At 39.7% G+C, this 17238-nt stretch overlaps 1 protein-coding gene across 1 annotated transcript in view; it reads right to left on the minus strand.

Moving 5' to 3' along the window:
- Positions 1 to 17238, minus strand: part of KIF26A (kinesin family member 26A) — a gene marked incomplete at both ends in the record, with an annotated part of 188759 nt that overhangs the window by 62167 nt on the left and 109354 nt on the right. Inside the window, one exon of the mRNA XM_081322506.1 lies at positions 5934 to 6091. Within this exon, the coding sequence (XP_081178632.1) occupies positions 5934 to 6091 (158 nt within the window). The remainder of the gene's footprint in view (positions 1 to 5933; positions 6092 to 17238) is intronic.

The following is a 17238-nucleotide window of genomic DNA, read 5'->3' on the forward strand; positions in this document are numbered from 1 at the left end:
AGGGGGAGAGCCTTCTCTGTGGGCACGCCGACCCTCTGGAATGAGTTGCCTCCGGAGCTGCGGATGGCCCCTGACCTTTGGTCCTTCCGCCATGACCTGAAGACCGGGTTGTTCCAACAAGCGGGCCTGGACTGACTACGGTTTTTAATTAGGCTTTTTGCTGGGTTAAATTGTCTCGTAATTTTGCATTTATTGTTTAATTCTCTTTTAAATTTTTTACTCTGTTTTTTTTAATTTTTATTGTTGTGAGCCACCCTGAGTCCTCAGGGAGAAGGGCGGCATATAAATTTAATCAAATCAAATCAAATCAAGGTGTTGGGCTTGCATAAGAAAGAAAACTCAAAAGCAGATCAGTGTTATCCTCTCCCATTTCTAAATGATCAAATGAAAGCTTGAAGAATACAGTCTTATCTTACTACAGCCAGCGTAAATTTACAATTCATCAACATCTTCACAAGTGTTTAAGAAATCATGAGAAGGACATAATCTGCTTGGTTATTTAACATAATCAAACTTTACACTAGTCCAAATCAGTATTAGTTTTTATTTTCATGGAGCAAAGCATTTTCCTACAATCCATTTCCACACAAAAGAAAAGCAAATTTGTCTAATCTTACTATAGTGCATCTCATGATAAATTGAAAGCCCTATTTCCTGGACACATCATTGAAAATAAATGCTCATTACAGAAGCAGCTTTATCATATGATAAATCTGTTCTTTATTTAGTATCACACTTTATTCAAAGAGATTTCTCCATTACCACCACAGTACCTCAAAAATGACCATATAAATTTATCTTAAAAAATCTTGACTTCTCTCTATAGCCTCCAGTAATTTTATATGTAAATTGTTAAGGAAATAACTTGGTATCTGATGAGTCACAGAAACCATTAGCTCAGGGGTCCCCAACCTGCGGTCTGTGGCCCACTACCAGGCCATGGCCTACTGGCCACCGGGCCATGGAACACCCCCACTTGTGCTAGCACCACCACCGCTATACAAACAGGACGCTGTGCGGTAAAAATAGGCCACTGCTGCTATGCAAATGGTGGCGCATGGCATGAAAACTGGGCAGTGCATGGCACAAAAATAGGGGAAAACCAGGCATCGGGCAGTGCAAAAACCGGGCACCCCCCAGTGTAAAAATGGGAGAAAACCAGGTGGCACGAGGCGCAAAAATGGGAGAAAACTGGGTGATGCACAGTGCAAAAACAGGGGCAAACCAGATGGCATGCAGTGAGAAAACTGGGCGGCACACAGCGTGAAAACCAGGTGGTGCATGGCACAAAAATGGGGTGATGTTAGCTCCCACAGGGCAAAACCAGTGCTGTGCTAGCAAGCGTCACGTAGACGCTAGCACTGCCCTGTTTGCATCGTGCGTGCTCATAGCCCCGTTTGGGTGTGTGCACGCACCTGTAAAATGCTTCTCTCCCCCTTTCTCTCCAGTCCACCAATGAGGAAAGGTTGGAGACCTCTGCATTAGCTTGTACTGACCTACATACCTACAGACTCAGTTATGCATTCTCCATCTGCCTAAATGGCTTTGCATCATGCCAGCTCTACACTGAGCTGAAGTGCCAGTTATTCCTAGGATGATCAGGATGTGTAAACATTTCTAGCCATTAAATACAGAAATTTTGAGGAATATATCAGCAACTCAACAAGGAAATAATGCTTGTTTTAAGAGCTAAAGCAAGACTTGAGATGACACTTTTCCAAGATTTGTCTACAAATATTTTTTAAAAAGCTATTATTAAAATGTATGATATGTTTCTGTCTTCCTTTACTTTGATGAACATTCTGAAAGTGATGATCATCCAGAATAATCAGGTTTAACAGGTTAGACATAATATATGCTTTTATTATTGTTAATGTATCATGATCTCCTTTCACCGAATTGTCATTCCAAACTACTGTTTCTTTTTTGGGGGGGGTTTTACGCTGATGCTTTTAACATGTTTCTATGGTTACTAACCAAGGTCACATCACAAAAGCAAGCAGTTCAGAAAGACAAAAGGCAGTTCACATTGTTCGCTGTATTAAATAATGTATGAATGTTAAGATGAGGAAGGGGCAGAAATGAAAACTGTGGAGTCCTTAAAGGAGATCTCAGCTATGAAAGACAGTAGAGAAAGTATGCTAATGGTTACAAGGGCTTTGACTAATCTTTGTATACCATGAATGTTTAAGTTAATATGTACGTGCCTATACACAAATATAAATAGCATAACATGCACATTATTGCTAAATACAAAAATATCACATAGTAGGACTATGCTAAACTCTAGATTCATCTATCTGAAGTCTTGAAAGACCAATAATAGATTTAATGTTAGGCTATCTTGGCTGGTATATAAAGTTCATGCACCTTACAAATGGTTTCCATTAATATTCCATAAGGTATCTATCTATATTTTCCGAAGAAAGAACAATAATTTTGAGGAAATCACTTTATGGTTGATTGACTGATTGAGACTGACTTTGAATCAGTATTAACTCCTGGTGACTGCCTGAACAAGTCCCTACAGTTTTCTTGGCAGCGTTGGCCATTGCTTTCTTCCTAAGGATGAGAGAAAGTGACTGGTCCAAAAGTCATCCGGCTGGCTTTGTGCCTGAAGAAGGATTAGAATTCACAGCCTGCAGGTTTCTATCCTAGTGCCTTAACTACCACACTAAATTGGCTCCCATTATGATAATATGATCATATTTATTTACTTCATATAAAGAGTGTGGAAATTACAATTATCAGCAGTTCACCTCATACATCCAATGGTAAAAAAAAAAGCAGAAACGGTAATTCAGGAGCTCCTGGAACTCATTCCTACTTATCCTTTATAGTATGCATATCTAACGCATACTGTAAGTCTATATAACAGTTTTCAACAACAGTCATTAAGTGCAAAATTAAGAATACAGGCACAAAACAGGGTTCTCCAAGAATAATCACGTGTGATCCAAACATCAACGGAAGATTCAAGAGGAGATATTTATTGTGCAATTGCCATGTCTCGAGCACAAAACTTTAATGTTCCATATTTGTAATACTTATCTTTTTCTTCCTACTCCTGAAAACCTATTAAGGAAAGGAAAGGAAAAAGAGAGCAACTGCATAATGCCTTTCGGTTAGTGCTACTAGAAGTTACTCATCTGGAAGAACACAAGGAAGGGAAACAGTCCTTCCTGCTGCTACTATACCATCATTATCCCTAAATGGCATACAAAACAATTCAAAGCTTCCTACACAGTACTAACCACAGTTCACAATGAATAGCCAAGTGAACAATTTATTAGAACTAATTGAAGCACCTGAGCCTTGGAAGTAAAGCACATTAGTCATTTAGCAGTTGTACTAATGTTGCAATGCTTTCCTTGCCATTTCATTACTGCTCCGATGGCCTAATCATATGCTCAGTCACTGTTCAATCAGTACCCTGAGTCCTGACAAGCTGTCTTGTCAGGTTTAAAATTGGTAAGATCTCTGCTCTCTCAGTCACCTCAATTATTGACTGTATTTTATGGTCAATCTAAGGGCCAAATGGTTATCAGCAAACCATCAGGTGCCTGTAATAGGAGAGTGACCCTCAGTTTATATATATCATTAATGTTCATTAGCAAATAATTAGATTCTTTAATCTGAAAACTCAGAAGCATACAAATATGATTGAACATCTGATTCTAGAAATAAGTGTACTAAAAGGTTTTCTTTAAAGATAAAGCATCAAAGTGCAGCTCTGGGCATTTGAGTTATAGAATTGAACTTGGAAGAGGTTATTTTTCCCCCCCACATCCAATGTAATTCAATGCAGGAATCCAAATTAAAATATCCCTGACAGATGGTTGCCTAGCGTTCATTTCTACCCTCCCTCTTGTGAATGGGAGCCCATCACCTCTCTGGGTAATTGGATTCCTTGTAGATGTTTTCCTAATATTCAGTTAGGAAACTGAAGGAACAGAATATACAAATTACTGAACAGACTTATCTTCAACACTATAAAAGAATGTTCATATATAAGCAGAACACAAAAAAGACAAGATTATGTGAGTAAGGCTGCAGTGTTATAAACATTTCATTTCCTTCACCCAAATTCCATCATATTCTAGAGTAGCTTTCCCCAATCTACTGCACAATATCTACACATAGTAAATTTCAGCGCCCTTCCCCCACCATCCCCCCAACTCTCAACTGATATGTTCAAACAAAAGATATAGAAGAATTCAGGAATTTACTTTCTATTTAAAATATTATTTTGGTGCCAGTTAATCTAAAGTGTTACTGTGCAAAAAAAAAGAGAGGGGGGGAGGGGGAAGCAAGAAAAAAGAGAAATAAAAACTATTCCTTTTGAGGCAAATGAATAAAACTATCGAATATAATACCAGTACAAAATTCAGTCTGTTGAAGTTAAGCAACCATTTTTAAATGACAATTTTTCACTCAAAATGGATACATATTCTACATTTCTGGAAATTAACAAAGTAACCTCTTTCCAAATTATGTAGATAACTTGGATATTATCTATAAAAAGACAGATGGGATCAGTATGAGATAAAAATAATGGTTTTCAAATGTACAGTACAGAATATTATTCAAGCATTCTTTCTCTTTTGCAGTTTAGCAGGAAGAAGAATCATGCCAAAGGGCACCATCTAGATTTTGCATAGGCTTACTAGTTGCTCTTCCTAGTACTTGACATACAACATCCACAGACCAAAACATGGTGGGGGGGGATTTATTATTTTATTTAATGCCATGCAAGAAACAAAATAATTGCTTATGTATCACTCTGTGTGAAGGTTGCCTAAACCAGCTTTTTGTATCCAGGACTAGTTTCGTGGAAGACCATTTTTCCATGGACCCCGGGGGTTGGCAGGGGGGAGATGGTTTCACACACAACCTGGATCCCATATGTGCACAAATGAAGCTTCACTCACTCCTCACCACTTGTACAGCCCAATTCCTTACAGGCCAAGGACAAGTACCTCTCCTGGGACTGGGGACTAGGGACCCCAGTCTAAACAGATGTGAAGAAATTGTTTAAAAAGACTGAAAGATTGACTTTAGGCCATATAACTCTACTAGGGGGAGGGAGGCACTTCCAGTTATTCTAGACTATATCTCATAGTTTTCTTGGCAAGATTTTCTGAAATGGTTTCATTTTTCCTAAGGGTATATAGAGAAAGCAACTTACTTGGATTCACCCAGCTAGTTTTTAGGCCTAAAGTCGCACTAAAAACTTATGGTCTCCTGGTTTGTACTCTATTAACCCTGGAATGCTTTTTATTCCAAATTTTAGACAGTAGTCTTTTCTAATTTCTCCTGGACTTCCTGAATGCACAGGCTCCTGCCAGTCTTTTCCAAAGCTTCTGAATGAGAAAATCTCAGAAGAGGCTCCTACTTCATCATAAGTAAAGTCCAGAAGCAAACTTATCTAGATGAGCAATTCCTTTTTTACTGCCTATTGTTGTTAATTATTACAGTTTCCCATAAACTGAATGCCAGGACCTATCTTGTGATACAATTGCTAAGAACTCTTATTAAGAAAATCACAAAATCACAAAATTTCCCAAGACCATTTGTAAACTCTACAAATAAGATGCGGTGGGGGGGGGAAACCAATGCTGGCAACAGAATTATGCACTTTTATAACACAGGCAGGTTTTCTTTTTTTGGCAAAGCAGGGCTAAAAAGGCAGGATTTCCAGCAGATGCACAGTGGGTGGAAAGAGGAAGTTAATTTTGCCATCAGTTTCTCCCCACAATTTCCTGTAGCTACTTTCCCCCCTCACTAGGGGTTTCAGACTTGTGCTGCCATGTATAATAATTAGATTATCCAAACAGCCTCACTGCATTCAATTACCTGAGCAGTCACTGAAAGGAAGGAAGTTTAAGAACATTTTGTTTCCCGCCATTTAATATTCAATGCAGCAGTATTACCTTATGAAGAAAGAAGCTGCTGCTGAAGTACCTGTGGAGACGCCAGCAGGAGCAACCAAACTCTGGGAACCGCCAGTCCCCATCTGGTCACAGTTGTTTTGTCCTGAGGTAACTTGAAAATTAGAACCTTCTTTTCCACACTCTCCTGTTGTTGCCTCCTATGAAAAATTAAATTAATTTAACTTTAAAACAGAGTAATTTAAAATATTTATTAAGATGAAGCATTTATTAGTCTGGTTTTCGAATAATATAAAACTAGAAGGAAGTCCAAATGCTACAGAGGGCATAATTAAAAACATCACTATGAGAAACTATAGCCAGACTAAGAAGCCTATTACAGAATTGCAGTTCCCAGCATACCTCATAATTTGCCCCTCTAGGTAGGACTGAAGGGAGCCATTTTACATGCAATAGTTGTCACTTGTTTAAGATGATATTGAATATTTAAGTATCACACAAGAGCAGTTACACAAAAATGGTATTAATTCTATTAAATAAATACATTCAAATTAACTTCATGATTTAAGATAAATAAAAGGCTTTCTGAATTAATCATTGATAAAGACAAAATTTATTTTATGCCTACTTGTATCACTTATTACTATTACCACAGAATTCTGAGATCTCCAATTTCAATACTTCTGGAAGGTGTAGATTGGGGAAAAATTGGACTGAACTTTTACATAATAAAGTACTAGTTAAGTGAATAAATTAATTGTGGTAATAGTAGTAAGGAATACTTATCTTACATCATGATATTTGGGATATATCCTGGGACAGATATGAGGCAGTTCCAACCAATGTACTTACAAGCTTTGTTAGGCCAATAGAATGGGGGTGAAGGTAGAATGCTAGAAAATAGAACTAATGAATGGGGACAGTGGCATCAAATAGCAACTGCAACTGTTAGGAAACATAGCAAACATAGATATTTTAAAAAATATCCAAATGAAGAGACAAAAACACTTTAATGAAAAGAAAACAATTAAGATATCTTGATGAAAATCAAAAGATCCCTTTGAGGCTTTGAAAGATCCATACCATGTTGTTGCACTGCTTCAAACTAAGTTCCATACCTCTGTTTTCCTACTATCATCTATGTTCAGCAGTTGAGCTGATTTATATCTGTCTCAACAATGGTGAGCCCAAAATTATTTATTTATGACTGCGTGGATGAGAGAAAAAGCAAGTATTAGACATAAAGACTGTAATCATTCCATCTGCTGTGTTGAATGTTCTATCAAATTTATGGACCTCTTTTCCTATTGGTGAAAACGTTCATTACATCCTGTTCTGAGCTGTGGCAGATACAATATTCTGTTTACAGGACCTCAAAAAGAAAGGGACTTGACAGAAATTCACCCTAGACTGCTGATTTTACTTTAAAACATATCTGCGATTATCTGGATTTTTACTTCTGCAAATCATTGCAAGTATTCCTCTATGCCTTGAAACCTAGGCAAAGGAAGTAGGATGAGAATTGACAAAAATGCTCTTTTCCCTTCCATGGGCAGGCCACTTTACTGCTAGAGGTGTTTCTTTCCCTGAATCTCTTATAGTCTGGAGTTACCAGTAATTCATTTTCTGTCCTCACCTAAGTGGTAGGTGAGGAGATTTTTATTCTTCCAGGACAATCTTCCTGGCCACACGCTGTCTTCAACTATGTTTTTGGAACCTGTATGCAGTTATTATTTAGAACACTTCCCCCACACACACACACAATCACTCCAGACACTGCAACACCATGCAACCATGCTACAACTACTGAGAAAAGCACCAGGTTCCAAAATTGATAGCAAGTTATCCTTTCATCATCACAGCAAGCTGCTACTTAAAAAAATTAATAGACTATATATTTTACATCTTATTAGTCAGCTAGAGGAGAGTGACTTAAAAAGTGTATGGGATTAGCAAAGACAACAAGTTGACTTTGAACTTGGTTACTGAGGGAGTCAGAAACAGGAATCAGGGTGTGTGGAAGTGTCCTATTTCTAAAAGACAGTGAGATAATAGTATTTCCAGTTCTAAGTAAGAGACAAGAGAAGGGGAATTACTTAGGGTGAAACTTAAAATCCCTGTATAGCTCTGGCCACTGACAAATGATGGCAACAGATCCTGGAGGAGATATTACTGGAGAATCAAAAATTGCAAATGGAACAGAAGGACAGTTACAAGACAATTTACAAATTGTCGTCTGCAAAATTTGGAAGCTGCCATGCTTTGGATTACATCAATTGAACAGATTGTTTGATCCAGGCTTTCTGAACCTGGTGCTCTCCAGATATGTTGAGCTATAATTCTCATCATCTGTAGCCATTCTGATCCAGGTCTGATGGGAGCTGCCCTCCAACATTTCTGGGAGAGTGCCTAATTGCAGAAGGCTGATCTAAGCCTATTGTGCTGTCATATGTTTGCAAACCCTTCATGTCTATCTGACAAGCTATTTTATTCATATTTCCTGTATTCTGTACAGCCCATAATAAGTAATAAAAAGAAGTCATGTGCAACACTAGGCAAGATTCAAAGCATGAACCAGAGAAACATAACACGAATAATGCAGAAAACCTCTGTTACAGGTAATGTTCTGTTAAACCATCTGACAAGCATGAAAACACAGAAAACCATAAGCAGAATGGTTTTGTTTTTCAGAATTATTGGTGCCTGGTAGAATTGTTTATCTGCCTGAGTTACAACTGTCAGGAATTATTTCTCAGTCTCACATCTCTTCAAACATCTTCTGTTTTAAGAGGAACTTACCAAAAGTCATGTGGGAAGAATCCAGAGAAAGAAATATTTTGGAAATATTAAAAAGGTAGAATATATTTCTCCAAAGGAATAATGGAGAAGATCTTTAAAAGGCAGAAACTTATCCCTCCCCCTAAGCCAGAAAATTCAGCAGAAAGCAGCTTTTAGGAATGTAGATGTAATAATCCATTCAGTAAGGTTGGGGCCAGGAAGCTAGAAACTATGAGATTAAGAAGACCTCTAAAATCTACATACCCCACCCAAACTCTAAAAGACATGACCTTTGGGAACATAATAGGATTAACCCTCCAATACCAAAAGGGCACACTCAGACTCATGTCAAATTATATGACACAGGAAATACAAAGCCTCAAACAGGAACAGGAAACAACCTCAAGAGTCCCAGAAGGTATAAAAACCCACCACTCCCAGCAACATGTGGTCAGCTTTCCCAGAGCCACCTTACTGTCTGGCTCTGCTCTTCAATAAACTACAACCTTCTTTCTAAAGCAGTCTCCATTTTGTTTATTCCCGGCTTGGACTGTACCCTGATGAATATTTTTCATTTCAACAGTCACATTGGTAGCATATAATGGTCACATGAGCAGCCAAAAAGCCAAGCCCCCCCCCCAAAAAAACCTAGTTTCTTTTTTAAGTATGAGGCAAAAATGCAGACAAAAAGTGTATACATGCTCACACTCACATACACACAAACAAAAGCACACAGAATACTTTTATTTAACTCAGGGGTCGGCAACCTTAAACATTCAAAGAGCCACTTGGACCCTTTTCCCAGAGGAAAAAAAACACTGGGAGCCGCAAAACACACACGCGCAGACGTGCGAACGCAAGGGGAGGAGCTTGATTGAAGAGTTTAATTAAAAAGAAATAGAGGCTGCTGTGCATGAGTTCTCTCTCTCTCTCTCTCTCTCTCCCTCCCTCCCTCCCTCTTCCCCCCTCTCTCTCCGATCTTCTGCTCACCTGGCAAGCTGGTTTCACGCTGTTCTCAGACAAGCTGACACACATTCTTATTGGGCTGGTTCTCCTGCTGCTGCTGCTGCTTTTTGCTGCTGCCTGCTTTCTGTGGAGATGCAGCAAAGGCAGGAGCCCCACCCAATAAGCTTGTCAGCTTCTCGGAGAACAGCGTGAGGCCACTCTCTTTTACACAGAGAGAGAGAGAAAGAGAAAGAGAGAGAGAGAGAGAGAGAGAGAGAGAAGGGAAGCGCAACTGCCTCTCTCTGTCTCTCTCTCTCTCTGCAAATGGTGGAGGATGACTGGGAGCCGCAGAAGGCTGAAAGAGCCGCATGCGGCTCCAGAGCCGGGGGTTGCTGACCCGTGATTTAACTCATTGTTCGAGAACAGAGTTTTTCAGCTTCGGCAGCTTTAAGATATGTGAAGTTCAACTTCCTCATGTTGGCTGGGGAATTCTGAGAGTTGCCGTCCACATATTTTAAGGTTGCTGGGGCTGAGAAACAATGTTCTGGAATATTCTTTCTGTCTTATCTTTATCCATACAAACTCTACATTTATAGCCAATCCACTCATAAGTGACACGTGCAATCCATTAAGTGAAAGGAGCCATACATTTAAATTTCCAAACATTTATATAGTCATCCAACTTATATCAAACTCTCAGATTTATGGAATATCTTCATAAAAATGGCAAGCAACAGATCAGCACTAACCATATTGCCAATGCTGCTAACATCGAATGTTATTGCTTGACAAGAGATGAAGAAGTAGCCATTTCATATGTTAAACTTGTGTATTGTGTTTTAATATATTGTGCAAGGGGTGGAGATTTCAGATTCCAGCTTCCTTCGAGCAAGCATTTGCCGGTGTATTAGGCTAATAAAGGACTTTTAAGGTAAACAATGCCTCAGAGTCACTTGAAAAGCCCATGCGTCGGAAACTTGACACATATTAGCCATCAAATCTGGAGACCAACACAATGGCTGACAAAGTGGAAGAGGACAATTTAAATACCAAGAAGATTACTTTAACAGAATGTGCAAACTACTGTACAGTATTTTTTATTTCACATGCTAGCAAAATAATGCTTAGGATAATCCAATACAGATTGGACTCCTACCTGGAAAGAGAAATGTTTAACACCTGGAATCCTGGAAACCTACCAAAAGCCAGAGCAGTTCACATAACAGCAATATTATACAAGCATATTGTGATGTACCCAAAACTTCAAATGCTATTGAATTCTGGATCAGATGAAGCTTCCTAATGCTTTTCAAGGGTATCCCCATGTACAAAATGATGCAGCAGTTCAACTGTGAGGTGACTAAGGTGTAAGTGACCACGAACAGCACCTCCCAATCCAGGCATGGTCACAACTGGGTGATTTAGACCAGTGCCTCTCTTTTTACTGCAACCTATCTCTTAAGGTGGATTGAGAAGATAAAAGAGGATAAAGAAAAAAGAAGTGGGTTAAGAGATTGAAGTATCTTGCTTGGAGGTCTTTGGAGGAAAAGTGGGATAAAAATGTTCATCCTCATTCTCTTCTGTGATACCTACCTATTATGGGTTTTTAAGGATCATCTATACACTATCCTTCAGATAGTATTTCAAGCTAGACTGATTTATAATTATTATACCTTCTTTTGATCCATCTAAAAAGCCACTATGTGTGTACCCATATGAGAGATACAGTTCCATTCAAGTATTTTCTCAGAAATGTTTACTAGAATAATGAAATCTTTTAAAAATGCTTAATCAGATCAGATGCCACAATACATATTTTTCACTAGGGTTATCCACTATATGAATAATGTGCACTTCTGCATCTGAAATACTACTCTGACATTTCAAACTAATTAGTTAAAATAAATTTAGCCAAAAAGAGACAGTGTTGTAATGAAACACAAATGCAATTAAACACTCTCCAGGATGTCACAAAACTTTAAATTCTTTGCTGCCATAGATCATGTTTTATAACCTTCTCCTATGGTAACATGTTAGAGCCTTGTCATAGTATGCCACAGGCATTGCTCTGCATTTATTACAGAGAAGTAAGCAGAGACCTTCATATCTTATTTGCATTTAGGAAGGCACCATTTGAAATTTGAATATCTAGTGGCAGAACCATAATAGTCATTCAGGGTTAAAGAAAGAACTACCATGAAACTGCCACCAGATGTCCATACATTAGAATGCCCATCTGTAGTGGAAAAGCCTATGTGCAAACAACTCTGCAGACACAAGTAAAACACTAATGAAATCAAACATCTTGAGTACAGGTAGTTCATGGGTTATGAGAGCAAGGTAGTTGCTCCATTGCTGATGCCATCGTAAGGTACAATGTCACGTGACTGCATCACTTAGTGGCAATTTCAGCAGTTCCAGTTGCCATCATAAACTGAGGATGGCAGAGGTCATTAAACAAGGATCTCATGTAATAATTTCCCCATTGAGTTTGCTTGTTGGATGCCACCAGAGAATGTTGGAAATTATGATCACATGACCATTAGGATGCTGTAACAGCCAGAACTCTGAGAATGTAAGTACCATTCATTCAGTGCTGCCAAAGTCTGAATGGTTGCTGAACAAACGTCATAACCCCAGGATTACCTATATAAAGAAATCTATAAACAAGGAACTGATCACCCTTAGTAGATTTCTTCATTGCAGTTACCCACACAATAGTCTGGATCAGTAAAATAAAGCCATTCCCCAGTTAACTATTTAATATATGTAATGCATGAATGCATGTATATGTATGGTATATGTATGTTGTATACTCTCAATTAGTCAAAGGACTAATTTATGCAATATATATACAGTAAGGGCAAAAGTAGACAACAATTTCAAAAAGAATTCCAACAATTCACAATTCAGAAACACTACACTGATGGGGAGGGGTTGTTTTATAGTAATTTCTGATCAACTTGTTTACACAAACCAAGAAAACTGTTTTTAGCAGTGATGCTCTAGGACAGTTATATCTCCCATATACTGTATAATCTGTTTGGACTTCACAGCTAGCTTGTTCTCACAGGAAGAGGGTAAGCCAAATGTAGCTCTGAAAGTTTCTGAATCCACAGAGAATCTCCAGTATAGAATTGGGGGGGGGGATTCACCACCCCAGCACCTGCTTCTTCAGATACCAGCCCAAGTTCAATGGTACTTCTGAGCCAAGAGGAGCACCAGGAACACAGAGTTTAATATCAACTTATGACCACAACTGGAACCAGAATTTCTGTTGTTAATTAAGCAAGACAATTGTTACCTTAAGTGAGTCATATCCAAATTTATAACCTTTTTTGCCACAGTTGTTAAGCAATCTTTCCAGATGTTAAATGAATTGTGCAGTTGTGAATCCAGCTTCCTCCATTTACTTTGTTTGTCAGAAGCTGGCTGGGAAACTGGAAATCACATGACCCCCCAAGATACTGCAAAACCATCATAAATGCATGCTGGTTGCCAAGTATCTGAATTGTGCAGTTTCTGCAATGGCCCAAATGCAAGGACCAGTCATTACTCATTGTTTTCAGTGCCATTGTAACTTCAAACAATTGCTAACTGAATGGTTGCAAGTTAAGGGCTACATGTACTTATGAATAGTCAGGCAGTCTAAACAAGACAAATGCAGACCAATAAGGGCAAGAGTGCAGGCTTGAGAACTTCATTTTTCTATTAAGTTCAGTGCTGCAAATAACAACAGTTGCAGCCTTTCTTGTGTTTCCAAGACTTTGCTCTAATTTGTTCACACAAACATCAGAACTCCTCTTCACTATTTTATATCAGTTCCTGGGTCTCTAATACTGTACTATCAACTGAATTCATACTATGGTGCTTTATAATATCGCATGTGTAGCTTCCCACACTACATCCTTAGCCTTGGATAGATCATTATTTACAATGCTCTTTGAAAGAGGACATAGTTTCCAACCAATAGGGACTGACATCCTCAAAAAATATTCTGAGGACTAGTGGCTTCATTTGATGCAACCTTCATCTCATGTATCTAAAAACTTGGAAGTTACTGCAAATCAAAGCAGGCAATACCTAAGCACAATTAATTCACTGTATAAAGAAGCTTCATAGTTTATTCTCCTGTTCAGTAAGGGGAGACTGTTTATGTTTTTCTAACAAAACTAATTGCCCATGTCTGAGAAACCTCTATTGTTTTTTTAAAAAATGAAATGCCAGTAACATAACAATGTCATAGTAATCACTGAAAGCAGAATCTTGCTCACCTTTCATGCCTTATGTCAATGGAATGGAAATGTCACAAGCCCATACACCAAGTGTCAAATGAAGGAATGAAGTCAACTTGCTAGGATAAATTAATTAGGAAAACGTTTTTATAGATCAGGGGTGTCAAACTGATGGCGCGAGGGCCTGATGCGTCATGCACAGGCCATGCCCACCCTGGTTCCGCAAAGGCAAAAAATGTCACAATACATCATGATATGTCACGTGATGCGATCGAGTTTGACACCCATGCTATAGATGATCGATATCACACTAGTAAATCTTTAATTATTCAATTAACACATTTAAAGTTAGCAGTTAAACAAGTTTTGCTATGCTGACAGAGCAGAACACTTTAAGAAAATCCTGTCTCTTATTGACACATTTTTCTAGGACTTTGAGTGATGAACTGACTGATGCCATAGGTTTAAGTTTAGTATCTCTGTGTTTTCTTGAATATGATGATAAACTAAATTGGCTGTAGAGAAAAGAACAACACATATTCAGGATGAACAATAAAGTGAGAATAGCACTTCCTGTCTTGATGATCCTCAGATATACAGTACTGTATTAAGCTTCTACTGTATGACTAATCCTTAATCACAGAGTCCTGAAGACAGGGATATGTTTCAGACTCAAAAAGACTTTTCAGAATCACAGACCCTCAAAGTCACTGGGGATTCAAGACTGATTTGCTTTTGATTATCTTGTAGGTTTCAACTATGAAGCTTTGTCTTTACTACACAAAGATTATGGCGAGGTTTAAGAACTCTGCTCTCTGAATGAGGCACAGAAAAAGGTCCAACCTGCATTGAAAGTGCAAGTGGAAGTACCTTGAGAACACCAGGTCCAAAGGGGGACAGGGATTGTTTGGTTGAATGTCTGAACCTTTATAATAATTTATAATATTTAGGTATAGAGTTACGAGAGGTCCAATCCTATGTCAGTGACAAATATTTGTTGGATGAATGTCTCGCTTTGATGGTTGTGGGGGCAGGGAGGGAGGAATACTGCAGGAAATGTTATGAGTCCAACAGACAAGTTATCAGTGATTAGCAAAGGAAGATATGACATGAGATTTGAGGGTGACGGGGTAATATCTTTCAAGATTACTTTGGATATTTTTTAATCTTATGGACAGGTCCCTGGCAATACAAGCTCTGGCATATATGAGTTGGATCTATTCATTGTAAGGCTCCTCTAAGCAACTAATGATAGGAAATGCTTCTTTGAGGGAAGGGATTATACCTTTTACCTTTTAGAAGGTGCTTATGCATCTCCTAAAGAAACCAACTCTTGATCTAACCATATTGAATAACCATTTGAGAAAGGTATTGGAGAAGGTTTATAATGCCTTGGTAAGGCCACGCTTTGAATACAGCATCCTGTTTTGGCTACCACAATGTAAAAAAGATGTTGAGATCTAGAAAGAGTGCAGAAAAGAACAACAAAGATGATTAGGGGATTGGAGGCTAAAACAGATAAAGAACGGTTGCTGGAATTGAGTATGTCTAGTTTAATGAAGAGAAGGTCTAGGGGTGATATGATAGTTCCAATATTTCAGGGGTTGCCACAAAGAAGAGGGAGTCAAGCTATTCTCCAAAGCATCTGAGGGCAGGACAAGAAGAAATGGATGGAAACTAATCAATGAAAGAAGCATCCTAGAACTAAGGAGAAATTTCCTGACAGAACAGTTAATCTGTGGAACAACTTGCCTCCAAGGTCCCTTCCAATGTTGTTGTTGTTGTTGTTGTTGAAATGCCAATGTAAAGACCCTGGGTGAGTGGATTAATTATTAATCTAGACTCCTTTTATATAGATTTCAGATTGAGGTGTGGAACTGCATCAGCTCCTCTTGTGAATGTCAATCAGAATGAATGGCCTTCTCTTCTGTGTCTAATGTACAACACTGAAAAAGGCTCACAGGTGGGAAAAGCACTGTAGCTTGAGCTGATATAAGCTAGAATGTTACAACCTGAAACTACTCAGCCTTTCCCAATATAGTGTTCTTCAGCTGGAGTCAAACTAGAATGCTTTGCTGGCAAGAAATGGAAAATTTGCGAACTATATTTCAAATTTACCTGGAACACACATGGCGAGGGAAAACTAGGGCATGAAATGGCTCTTAGATCATCCAGGGTTCTACTGGCCAGCACTAATCTCACTGCTGCCCTAGATGACTAAGAATCTACACAAAAACTCTCCTAGAACTTGTTGTGACTCAGGGCCAGCCTGTGGTTTCGGCAGCCGGCTCAGACGTGTCGGATGACTCAGATGAGGGGGAGGAGGACCGTGTGGGAGACGAACCGGTTGATGATGGCGTGGAGGCTTGGCAGAGTTCCCAGCCGGGGCCCTCTTCTCAGCTGCGTGAGCCCGATAGTGCGGAAGATGATGACCCACAGCTGGCCCTGTTCAAGGACGCCCGACGCAGGAGGCAGTCGAGCAGGAACAAACAAAGAAAGAATGTGGGACTCCTCGGGAGGAGGCACAGGGAGACCACGCCCTGAGCTCTCTATAAAAGGAGTGTTTGGGGAGGGGCTGGTTGCTGAAAGCAACTTTTCCGCTTGAGAAGACAAGCTCTAGTGTTTTGTTACCTGCGTAATAAATCTTGGCGGATGCCTTTTAGCCTTGGAAGCTCTCCAGTCTCTTCTTTCTAAAAAGGGGTTTGCCTTTACAAGGCCAGAAGAGGGCTGGTTCAGAACAGTTTGCTTTCAGCCACCCACCCCTTATTACCACGATGGAGCAGCTTCTTGCCGAGAATGCCCAGCTCACCCAGCAACTCACTTTGCTGGCAGCTCAGGTGGCACAACTGCAAGCTCAGGTACATGCTGCACCCCCACCCAGGAGGAAATGTCAGATAGCTATGCCGGATAAATTTGCTGGTAATCCAGAACTGTTTCCTGCCTTCCTGGGACAATGCCAGCTTTTTATCAGCGTGAGAGCAGCTGATTTCCCCACTGACCGAGATAAGGTGGGATTCATGTTGAGCCTTCTGTCGGGAGATGCAGCTCGTTGGGGCACGCCTCTGTTGGCACAGCCTAGCCCTTTGTTGGATAACTTTGGGGGGTTTTGTGACCATATGCGCCTCATGTACGAGGACCCGATTAAGGCGCAGACTGCCACCCGACGCCTGAAAGCTTTGAGGCAGGGTCAGCGCCCTCTACAGGCCTATATCAGCGATTTCCGGCTGCTTAGCCAGGATTCCGCCTGGAATGAGGCTGCGCTCGTGGATGCCTTTCAGGATGGCTTGTCAGAGGAGATGTTGGATGAGCTGGCCCGCGTGGACATTCCCTCAGACCTGAATGGGCTGATCCATCTTTGTCTGCGGATCGATGCCCGGCTGCAGCAGCGA

Source organism: Vipera berus (genome assembly GCF_964194415.1).
Source record: "Vipera berus genome assembly, chromosome: 1".
Taxonomy (NCBI): Eukaryota; Metazoa; Chordata; class Lepidosauria; order Squamata; family Viperidae; genus Vipera; species Vipera berus.